We start from the raw sequence: 12,582 nt of genomic DNA, 5'->3' as shown, positions 1-12,582 counted from the left end.
TCCCACACAACATAGTAGTGTAGCAAAGCACTTTGGTGGTTCCCTGCTTGGAACACTAAGAGTGCTGGGAGGTGGGTGGAGCTTAGTCTGCACAAGAGAGCGGGAGATGATTAGGACTAGGTAAGTCTGTGAGAGGAGATCCCCTGGGTGGGATGGATGGAAGGAGGTGCTGCAGCAGTCTCCTGTGACCTGGAGATGCTGGCACTGGAAAGAGATATAGAAAGCCTGATTCTCCATAAGGAAGAAAGATTTGTACGGAATGTGAGGAGAAGAAGAGAACTAAGGACTAGGATCAGAGCAGGGCCCTTCCTCAAGTTCTAAGTGCATGGCCGGGGTCCGGTCCCCGAGGTTGTATGGATACTAATGGTCCTGCAGCAGACACCGGAGGAATAGAAGTTGTCACCACTTTATTCCCACACAAGACTTGGAGGCACAACAGCAACGTGAGTGAGCCGGGACTTGGTAGCAAGGAGTCCCCGAAGCAGGCTACAGCTGTATGCCGTACAAGTAGAGTTCAAAGGAACATCTTAAAAGAGGAACTTGGGTTTAACACACAACCACAAGTAACTTCATTACAAGCGCTAGAGAAAGGAGACGTTCAGAGAAGGCATATGAGTACTTCATCTTGCCTAGAGGTTGGCTGAGCCCCTGACCTGGAGGACACAGCACTGAGGCGGGCACCTGTATACACAACAGACTGTGAGTAAAGCTTTGGAACTACATGCCCTGGTGTCCTCCGCTTATTTCTGCGCCAACCCACTCAGCACTGCTACATCTCTGTGCTTAACACTGCACCATTACGCTCTCCTCACTAGCTCTTCATCTACACTGCCCTGGGACTACAGCCCTATCTGTGGAGGGCTACACCATCATTGCTGCACCACACAATCTGTCCCAGAGGATCTGTCTGTAGCGTTGGCTTAACACCTTCATTGCCGAACACCACAGGTGGCGTCACAAATCATCCACTTATAAACTTTAATCAGCCACGCTTAACACCATTCCTTTTACATGGACGTCCAGGGCCACGGACCGGGTCACTGCCACTGTGACAACTCCCATTGAAACCAACAGGCCTGGTACCGAGTACCCCACGGCCCTGGCGGGCGACCCACACCTCATGATCCTTTTTGCCTTGGCAGCCGCTGCCTGGCACTGGCTGCTCCAGGTAAGTTTATCATTAACTAGGAACCCCAAGTCCTTCTCCATGTCAGATTTACCAAGTGGTTTCCCTTTCAGTGTGTAATGGTGATATTGATTCCTTCTTCCCATGTGTATAGCCTTACATTTATCATTGTTAAACCGCATCTTACACCTTTCGGCCCAAGTTTCCAACTCTTGCTTTCTCGCTGTTATCAGCAACGGCAGGTGTAGGCTGATGGAGGTAGTACTCTCTCATCAGCTGACACCTGTGACCGACGGTAAACTTTTCACCGCTGGTTGCAGCTGATGGCTTACGCTGTCATCTGACATGAGAACCACAGCTCTCTAACCGGCGTTAATAATCTTACCATTGAAAAGAGCAGTCAGTGTTTGTCACACTGTCCAGCAGATGACAGCGTGGTAAACACCCGATATTCGGGGTTGCCGAACTCGAACAGTAACACAGACTTCTTGTAGAAGCCCATGTTCGGGGTCCGTGCCCGAACACTAGGTGGGGTCTGTGCTCAAGCACTAGGTGTTCAGTACGGACCCAGAACTTTACTATTCGTGTTCGCCCATCTCTAGCTATCGTTTTTGTGTTCATGACGAATTACATTCTTATTTGCCATTATAAGACGCTCATTTGTTCTGCATTTTTCACCAGTTTTCCCCTCAGCAGGCTCTATCTCTAGAGGTCTCTTCACAGAGCTGAGTGCTGCTCACGCCTCTCCCCCTTTCCATAGAGTAAAACAGAAGCTGTAATCCGAAGCCTCACTGTGCTGGCAGTCCAGTTTACTTCGACTATCGGTATGTGCACACGTTGTCTTTTTTTCTGCACAGTTTTGTCACAAAACCTGAAGGATTTCCTGGTAACAGCAAAGTGAATGAGATTCCTGAAATCTCAAGCACACGTTGTTTATTTTTTGCTTCCAGATTTGCAGCAGATTTAAATCTGCAGCATGTTAATCCTTTTAGGCCACGTTCACAAGCTCAGTATTTGGTCAATGTTTTACTTCAGTATTTGAAATACAAAATCATGAGTGGGTAAAAATGTAAAAGTGGTGGTGACGTGTTTCTTTTATACTTTTCTTCTGACTATTCCATTCCTGGTTTTGGCTTACAAATACTGAACTTAGGCCGGTTTCACATTTGCGCTTTATGGCGCTGCGACGGCCTGCGCACGGCCGCTGCTAAGCCCTGCCCCCTGCCGCCTCCCTGCCTGCCCCATCCGGTCATCGCCGCCAACTAGCGCACATGGACGCTTGCGATCTGCGCACCCTATCTTTAGCATAGGGTGCGCAGATCGTGCGCTAGCAGGATTTTGCCGTGCGCTGCGCACTTTTGAAGGTGCGCCCTTGTGCGCCGAACGCAGCATGTTGCATTTCGGCGCGCACGGCGCACCTTCAAAAGTGCGCAGCGCACGGCAAAATCCTGCTAGCGCTCGGCCAGAGCATGATCTGCACACCCTATGCTAAAGATAGGGTGCGCAGATCGCAAGCGTCCATGTGCGTTAGTAGGCGGCGATGACCGGATGCGGCGGGCAGGGAGCCGGCAGTGGGCGGGGCTTAACGGCGGCCGTGCGCAGGCCGTCGCAGCGCCATAAAGCGCAAAGGTGAAACCGGCCTAAAAAAACTCACCAAATACTCAATATGCGATTTCCAGCTTTTACTGCAGATTTCACCCATAGTAATGAGTGGGGAATAATCTGCAACAAAAACGCATGTAAAAAGTGCGACAAAAAGGCAACACAAATGCGCAAAAATTCACATATTTTACACATATTTTACACAGTGTTTTTACTGCCAACACGTCAGAATTTGTCAAAGTGCACATTGCCTAAGATGAATTTGAGTTGTTTTAACAGAGGGCATGTTGACTTCAGGAGGCATGAGGAAGAGTAAGAAGTGTCTCACAAATGGAGAAAGGAGCATATTTTTTCTGGTAAGATAGATTACAGAATTTCTTATATTTGACTATACTATTGATTTGTAAAGTTTGTTGAAACAAAGAGATCATTTAAGATAATAGCATGCGGAGAGATGCAAATATGTCAACTGTGACAGGGTCACTGGCACAGTATATGAAGGAAGATATGTGTCACTGCGCATAATGGCATCAGTGATGTAAAACCAGAGTATTTTCTCCTCCAGCACACTGTGTTGTGAGGGTTAAATTAAATTTGCATACATGGGCTGGTTTTAGGTGGACATTTATAGAGTTGGTGGGAAGATGTCCACCATATCTCCACCTGCAGAGTCGGCACAGCCGTGCGTTAACAGGACCTGTCACATGGCCTGGGTTTAAAAGGCTGGACTTGAGAGGCAATCTGTGTGTTGTGTTTGGAGAGGAAAGACTCCAGATGGTGGCACCAAATGGAGCTGAAGACATATGGTGGTCTGAGAGGGCATATCCCTCAGACAATTGGACTTTGTTATGTTATCTTTTTGTTTTGTCGTTATGCCAGAAATGCTCAGTTTACTTTACTGAACCCTGCTATGGTTTATGCTGTTCCACAATAAACCAGCCGATGATTTACCACAAGAAGCGTTCCTGTGAGTGTGGACCTAGGGAAGCAGCTGTGTGAGTCACCCCTCACACAACATATTCAACAGGACAGTTCAAGGATTGCTCAAAGTGATCCACAGGATAGGTGATGTGTCTGGTTTCTAGTGATTCCACGAACCATGAGAACAAGGGTCTAGTTCTGTGCTTCTTGTTTGTATGGAGCAGCTTTTTAGCATTTAAAAAGGGACTGATGGAGATAACCAAGTACAAGGCTGATATATCTTTGTCAGTCCTATAGTCAATGAATGGACTAGTTGTGTGCATGCTCTAATGCTGCTCCATTCAGACAGGGGACCCCTCTTCTCATGCTTGGTGGATGTGACCTTTAGTGAATACACACTTATTACCTATTGTGTTGAATGGTGAGTAGATGTAATTGTGGGATATTCCCTTTTTTGGGATTTCATTGGCTAAAAAGTCTCCACGATCCTTCGATTCAGAATATTATTTGTTTCAGCTTCAGTCCAATGGACTGGACTGAGAAATAAGTTACCAGGACAAGCTAGCATTAGCCAAGAATTACTGTATATAACAGTTACGGAAGAGGACACCAATGCTAAATTCTTTACCCTGTCTTCTCCACTAATATTGATTTGGTCCTAAGTTTTCCAATTGCCAAAAAAGGTATATTTTATGAAATTGGAAGAAAATGTGTGTTCTTAAAATGCTGGCCTTAATTATATCCAACAAGTAAACAAAATGGGACAAGATTTTTCTATTTAGTCTAATTAGAACCTTTTCTGGGAATTTGTGAACAGTAAATACTACTTTCTTTATGCTATAAATTAAAACTATAACCGTTCTTTCATCTATTCCTATGACACCAAGTTAGTGAATTTGTAGGTTTAGTCCGGCTCGTCATCAGATGGCGTATAGAATTACAAATGAAAACCAAACAGCCAAACAGCTTTACCCATAAAGAATTACCATCACAATCCGACCTTTAATCAGTGACAATATTTTGCCAACATGAATGTCTTTAATTTGATCTTGTCAACATGAAGAAAACTTTAGAGCCACAAATCACATAAAAAAGACTAATTAGCTTTACTTCAAATTGCTTTTTAGTTCAGTTTACAAAAACTTCCTGTAACTTTCTGGAATTCTCCATATCTGTATGTCGGTGTCACTCAAAGTCACTGTAAAAGGTGGAAAACAGAGGGCATGGTACCAATTCCAAAAATGAAAACTGGTAATCTGTGCATTACTATGGACTGAGTCAGAGATGTAGCTAGATGACTGGTGACACACGTTGTTGAGTAAGGGTATGTTTCCACAGGCCGTATTACATCCGGATTGAACGCTGCGTACAACCGCAGTGTTTAATCTGCAGCGTCCTGATGTTACAGCATAGTGGAGGGGATTTTATGAAATCCCATCTCCACTATGCGTCCGAATACGTGGGTGACACACCCACAAAACTGGACATGTGGCTCGTCTTTTAGAACGCAGCATGTCTGTTTACCTTGCGTAGATGCTCAGTCTCCGCAAGGTAAATATCCCGGTCTATGTATGCGATGCGGTGATACCGCATGTGTTCAATGAACACATCCGGAATCACCGTGCGTACAGAAGGGGGCAGGACTATGGGTGGAGCGGGGTTTCCGCTCCGTCCAAAGCGCAGGCAATGCGCTTAGTGGAAACATATCCTACAGGAGGAAACAACACATTACCAAGAGTTATTAGTAATGTTTTAATACAGGATCGCGTATATGCTTTTCTTTTCCTTTTGCAATTGCAGGATCGCCCGCTAATTTGATCATTGAACTATAATGATGTCAGCATATAGAGGTTTTCATCACACTGCAAAGTACAAATGAACCTCAAACAACCTCGATATTTAGCACTGCAGGCATGAGGACAGTTTCTCCTAAATTGTATGAAAGTGCAAAATTTCTTCCCTCTTCCATTCTCACTTCTGCTTATTTTTGGAGGGGCACAGTGAGCACCTGCCCTGTGACCAGCGACATCAGTGAAGCAGCTAGCCGGTTGCTTTGATATCCCATTTTGTGCCCCAGATTCTTAGGCAGAGAGCAGCAGCCAATATTCACCGGCTGCTGTGCTCTTGCATGGACAGTGCCTGCTATAGCAAAGCTCTCATAATGAAATGAACTTTGTCATCTCTATCACTGCCTATGCGAAGCAAAGCAGTCATATAGAAACTCATCTTGGATGTTGCGCTCTGCATAGTTAGTGAATGAGATGACAAATGACACTAGGCTTTCCTATAGTTCCCCATCTCACATTCCACTTGGAATTTTGTGAGAAGATTGACAGAGACCTGCGGCTGCCGGAGGAGCTGTACCGAATTTAATAAAGCGTTCTCTCTAAAAATAACACTAATTTTTTTAATAAACATATGTGAAGTGTGTTTACATACATTTTCTAATCCTAGCAAGGGTTAAGGTTTAGGACTAAGATTATGGGTAGGCTAGGCTTAGGTTGGGAGTAAGGATACGGTTACGTTTAGAGCTAGAGTAGCAGTAATACACAAAAATGAAATACAAAATTGAACAATATAAAACTTTTTATTTTTAAAATTAATGTCAGATTTCAGCAAAAAAAAGAATAAAAACCTAGAGGGTTAAAAGGTAAACTTTAATTACATCAGTATGCTCTTAACATACAATAAATGTGCTTTGGGGATAAGGGCTTCAATACAGTACAGGTGGACCTGACTTAGGGAATACTAATCATCCATGTGTTAGGGGGCGCAAAATATTTGCCTAGATCCAGTCTCTGGTAACCCACACTACACCACTGAGCCAACTACATAGATTATTGAAGCCAAAAAATAACAATTTAATTCATGTTATATGAAGCGTATGTTGCTCATTCCATACTTTCACCGAGACCATTTCTCCATCAAAGTCACTTTCTTGGCCCTCAATGTTGTATGTAGTGTTACAGATTGCAGTTTCTTGATAATTTGACTCAATAAATTAAGCACATACCTGTACAGAGATATGTGGATCATCTCCTGGGAGAAGCAGCTCTGAACCTTCTTTTTTCCATTCTATAGATGCCATGGGATAGGCAAAGACTTCACAGCCAAATATAGCATCCTTCCCAGTAACATTCCAGATGTCATATGGTGGGGTAAGGATCAACGGTGCTGTTGAAAATTCACAGAATACACTCAACATTTGGACATTATTAAGAAAGTCAACTTAAGTTGCTGTTTGTGAACCTCTGTTTTCAGAAACATTACATAAATTAATTAGATTTTGCATGTATTTGCAAAATTTGGTAAATATCCTAAAGTCAAACTTGAAAAATTGTGTAAATATCCTTAAGGGAAATTTGAGAGACTGGTACACTAAGTGCAATGAGCAAAAACACTGTCCATTTAAACAGCTCTTTTTACAAACCCCTGGAAGGGAACCTGGTGCAAAAGCCTTTGGAGGGAAAAACAATGTTTACAGTATCAGATAGCATAAAAAAATAAAAAAAAAAACATGCTTTCCCCAGGGTAAGCTGACAGGCGAAACCCAAGGTCATGTGAGAACTTGTATGCTGCATGTTTTTTGTAATTTTATATGCCTCTTAAACTAAGTTGGATTCTGTGATTATATATAAATTCTTGCTTGATACAACGCGTCCCCCTGTAGGCTGCCCTGTGTTTAGTTACTGTGTTAAGACAGTTGATGATAGAGGAACAACTGGACTAATTAACTCAACACAACAGCATAGGTTCACAGAACATATAAATGGATTTTCTGACCTGCTTGAAAGACCAATGATGCGGTAGAGTGTGTTCAGTCTGGTTTTGAGATGGAAGATACCTCAGCCAAAAGATAAAATAAGGAGAAGTACTTGGTAAAGTAATGGTGGGCAGAAAGATTATTCTGAGCACCTACCCTGAATTGGTGTCTGGAATCAATACTATGAGAAATAAGATTCTCTGGTCTGATGAGACGAAAATAGAACTTTTTAGTGATAATTCCAAGCGGTATGTGTGGTGAAAACCAGACACTGCTCATCACCTGCCCAATATAATCCCAACAGTGAAACATGGTGGTGGCAGCATCATGCTATGGGGGTGTGTTTCAGCTGCAGGGACAGGACGACTGGTTACAATTAAAGGAATTATGAATGCTGCCAAGTACAGAGATATCCTGAATGAAAACTTCTTCCAGAGTGCTCTGGACCTCAGACTTGGCCGAAGGTTCACTTTCCAACAAGACAATGACCCTAAGCACACAGCTAAAATAACAAAGGAGTGGCTTCAGAACAACTCTGTGACCATTCTTGACTGGCCCAGCCAGAGCCCTGACCTAAACCAAATTGAACATCTCTGGAGAGACCTGAAAATGTCTGTCCACCAACGTTCACCATCCAACCTGATGGAACTGGAGAGGATCTGCAAGGAAGAATGGCAGAGGATCCCTAAATCCAGGTGTGGAAAACTTGTTGCATCAAGAAGACTCATGGCTGCAGTAGCTGAAAAGGATGCTTCTACTCAATACTGAGCAAAGAGTCTGAATACTTATAACCATGTGATATTTCAGTTTTTCTTTTTTAATAAATTTGAAAAAATTTCTACATTTCTGTTTTTTTCAGTCAGGATGGGGTGCAGACAGAGTGTACATTAATGAGAAAAAATGAACTTTTTTGAATTTACCAAATGGCTGCAATGAAACAAAGAGTGAAAAATTTAAAGGGGTCTGAATACTTTCAGTACCCACTGTATATGTATATACTATATATAACAAAAATGAGTGCAATAAATTACGTAAAGTAACAGAATTTTAATTTTCTAAACTATTAACCTAAAAGATAATAATGACATAAGTGTGTAACTGATTTTGATGGGCTATAAAGTCTCTTTTGTTATGTTGTTTACTTCTGAAAAGTACCCAAAATCAGTCAGATTGGAATTTTCCCATCGTGGTCATCAGAAACAACATATGTCGTCCGAATGATAAGAGTGAACCTAGACTTTATATTTATAACAGAGAAGTTTAAAAGTCATCTAGATTGGACCAGTGGTCCGGTGCCTGGAGCGGCAGATTGCACGGAGCACTGGTCCCTCCTGTCATAAAAAATTGCACATATATATATATATATATATATATATATATATATATATATATATAAAAAAGTGGGCAGAAAATAACATTTATTTTGATTTATAAATAAAATTATATTTACTAACACAAGCATAACATTGACAATTAAATTTTATTCTGAACAATAATACAAAAGCCCTTAAATTTCATCAACGCAGGGGCTCAAACTGTTTTCCATCACAATTTGCACAGCTTTGAAGTCGGCCTCTTACGCTTCAACAAACATTTTTGCACAAGTCTCTTTGGGTATTAATTTCTTCTGGTGGACTTTTTTGGACTCTGAACAAATGTATCAGCAACAAGTTATTTAGTATTTTCTGTGCAGGCTGTTTTGGGTCGACCAGTTTTTGGAGTATTAAGGATTGAGCCAGTGGCATTGAATTTGTCATAAATGTAGTAAATGGTTTGTCTCTTTGGGGCTTGAGTACCAAATGTTTCAACCCAATTTGCTCTAACTGTTTCAGCATTTTGTGATGTCCAATACTCTTTAAAAATGCATTTACTTTGATCTATATTTAAATTATTTGCCATTATGGGTTATCTGAATTATCTGAAAATAAAACAGATTTGGGGGCGATTTATCTGTGAAAACTGGATCTGTGAAACTGACTCAGTTGCCCTTAGCAACCAATCAGATTCCACCTTTCATTTTCCAAAGAGTCTGTGAAGAATTAAAAGTGGAGTCTGATTGGTTGCTAAGGGCAACTGAGTCAGTTTCTCTTTACACCATGTTTGATAAATCTCCCCCTTCATAACCCTATTACACATACTGTCCACCTACTTTTGGCCCACCCTGTGTATATATATATATATATATATATATATATATATATATATATATATATATATATATATAACTTTTTGGGTGGATGAGAGTGCCAAGGAGCTGTGTCACAATTCTGATAGAGAATGAGGAGACGTGCACTACCAGTACAGAGCACAGTCTCAGAAGGTAACTAGTCACAGGTATGCAGACACTGACAGATAGCAAAAGGTGTTACATAGAGAACGTTGAAAGAAGTTACTGTGCTGTGTGATCATAGTCCAATGAGGAAATTTGTGTGTGGTGGGGAGGGAGGGTGTCTGAACTGTTCACATGGCGAGGTTAGTCCAAGGATATAGGAGATGATTTTGTCAGGCAGTTGGCTACTACTTTTTAGGTAATGTGAGGAAGAGAGGGAGATGGTAGGGACTGCTGGTGTTGCTTGGAGGCTGCTCTGCCCTGAACATGTAACCTCGTCAGTAGAGTTGAGCGATACCGTCCGATACTTCAAAGTATCGGATCGGAATGGATCGGCCAATCTTAAAAAAAAGTATCGGTATCGCCGATTCCGATACCGGAAGTCCCATTCAAGTCTATGGGACTTCCGGTATCGAAATAAGAAAAATCCTGTTTTTCCCTTGTACAGCCTCTCTGGGGTCTGTACGGGCCTTTCGGGGGGCTGTGCCGGCCTGCCAGGGGGTCTGTGCAGGCTCCGGTGGTCTGTGCCGGCCTGCCGGGGGGCTGTGCCGGCCTGCCGGTGGTCTGTGCAGGCTCCGGTGGGCTGTGCCGGCCTGCCGGGGGGCTGTGCCGGCCTGCCGGGGGGCTGTGCAGGCTCCGGGGGGTTGTGCCGGCCTGCCGGTGGTCTGTGCAGGCTTCGGGGGTCTGTGCAGGCATCGTCCGATGGGACTACAAGTCCCATCGGGCGATGCCTGCTACCATGACAGTGATTGACACATTAGCCAATGATGGGACAGTAGTAGTCCCATCATCCGGCTAATGTGTTGAATGTATAAAAAAAAAAAAAAAATTACATGCTACATACATGCTACATACATACAACATGCATACTACATGTAACATACATACTACATATATACTACATGCAACATGCATACTACATACATGCTACATTCATACTACATACTACATACATGCTACATTCATACTACATATATACTACATGCAACATACATACTACATATATACTACATGCATGCAACATGCATACTACATATATACTACATACTACATACATACTACATATATACTACATGCATGCTACATACATACTACATATATACTACATGCATGCTACATACATACTGCATGCTACATACATACTACATGCTACATACATACCACATACATACTACATACATACTACATACATACTACATGCATGCTACATACATACTACATGCTACATACATACTACATATATACTACATGCATGCTACATACATACTACATGCTACATACATACCACATACACTCACTGGCCACTTTATTAGGTACACCATGCTAGTAAGGGGTTGGACCCCCTTTTGCCTTCAGAACTGCCTCAATTCTTCGTGGCAGAGATTCAACAAGGTGCTGGAAGCATTACTCAGAGATTTTGGACCATATTGACATGATGGCATCACACAGTTGGCGCAGATTTGTCGGCTGCACATCCCTGATGCGAATCTCCCGTTCCACCACATCCCAAAGATGCTCTATTGGATTGAGATCTGGTGACTGAGGAGGCCATTTGAGTACAGTAAACTCATTGTCATGTTCAAGAAACCAATCTGAGATGATTCGAGCTTTATGACATGGCGCATTATCCTGCTGAAAGTAGCCATCAGATGTTGGGTACATTGTGGTCATAAAGGGATGGACATGGTCAGCAACAATACTCAGGTAGGCTGTGGCGTTGCAACGATGCTCAATTGGTACCAAGGGGCCCAAAGAGTGCCCAGAAAAAATTCCCCACACCATGACACCACCACCACCAGCCTGAACCGTTGATACAAGGCAGGATGGATCCATGCTTTCATGTTGTTTACGCCAAATTCTGACCCTACCATCCGAATGTCGCAGCAGAAATCGAGACTCATCAGACCAGGCAACGTTTTTCCAATCTTCTACTGTCCAATTTCGATGAGCTTGTGCAAATTGTAGCCTCAGTTTCCTGTTCTTAGCTGAGAGGAGTGGTACCCAGTGTGGTCTTCTGCTGCTGTAGCCCATCTGCCTCAAAGTTCGACGCACTGTGCGTTCAGAGATGCTCTTCTGCCTACCTTGGTTGTAACGGGTGGCAATTTGAGTCACTGTTGCCTTTCTATCAGCTCGAACCAGTCTGCCCATTCTCCTCTGACCTCTGGCATCAACATGGCATTTCCGGCCACAGAACTGCCGCTCACTGGATTTTTTTTCTTTTTCGGACCATTCTCTGTAAACCCTAGAGATGGTTGTGCGTGAAAATCCCAGTAGATCAGCAGTTTCTGAAATTCTCAGACCAGCCCTTCTGGCACCAACAATCATGCCACGTTCAAAGGCACTCAAATCACCTTTCTTCCCCATACTGATGCTCGGTTTGAACTGCAGGAGATTGTCTTGACCATGTCTACATGCCTAAATGCACTGAGTTGCCGCCATGTGATTGGCTGATTAGAAATTAAGTCTTAACACACAGTTGGACAGGTGTACCTAATAAAGTGGCCAGTGAGTGTATATACTACATACATACTACATACATGCTACATACAATACATTCATACAATACATACATAGACATACAGTACATATAACATAGAGTAACATACTTACCAATACTTGTCACATTGTTCCCCGAAGCCATTGTCTTTTACGGAATAAATATTAACATAACAAACCACAAAAATACTCACCCACGATCCGAAGCAGTCCACGAGTGTGTCCCACAACGATCTTGGGTAGAGAACTGCAGCATCAGCTGATGCTGCCGTTCTCTACGGGCTGCAGGAATCCAATGACGGAAGGTAGGTATCCTTCCGCACAGTATTCCTCCGCCACTTAAAG

General features: G+C 42.8%; 1 protein-coding gene across 1 annotated transcript in view; it reads right to left on the bottom strand.

Annotated features, from left to right (window-relative positions):
* The window catches only part of KAZALD1 (Kazal type serine peptidase inhibitor domain 1), a 91,714-nt gene that overhangs the window by 37,923 nt on the left and 41,209 nt on the right, over positions 1 to 12,582 (bottom strand). Inside the window, exon 3 of the mRNA XM_073555792.1 lies at positions 6,663 to 6,823. Coding sequence (XP_073411893.1) covers positions 6,663 to 6,823 — 161 coding nt within the window. The remainder of the gene's footprint in view (positions 1 to 6,662; positions 6,824 to 12,582) is intronic.

The sequence above is a fragment of the Dendrobates tinctorius genome, unplaced genomic scaffold (genome assembly GCF_039654945.1).
Source record: "Dendrobates tinctorius isolate UK_male_01 unplaced genomic scaffold, ASM3965494v1 ptg000230l, whole genome shotgun sequence".
Lineage (NCBI taxonomy): Eukaryota > Metazoa > Chordata > Amphibia > Anura > Dendrobatidae > Dendrobates > Dendrobates tinctorius.
This window is presented reverse-complemented; position numbering and strand designations above follow the sequence as displayed.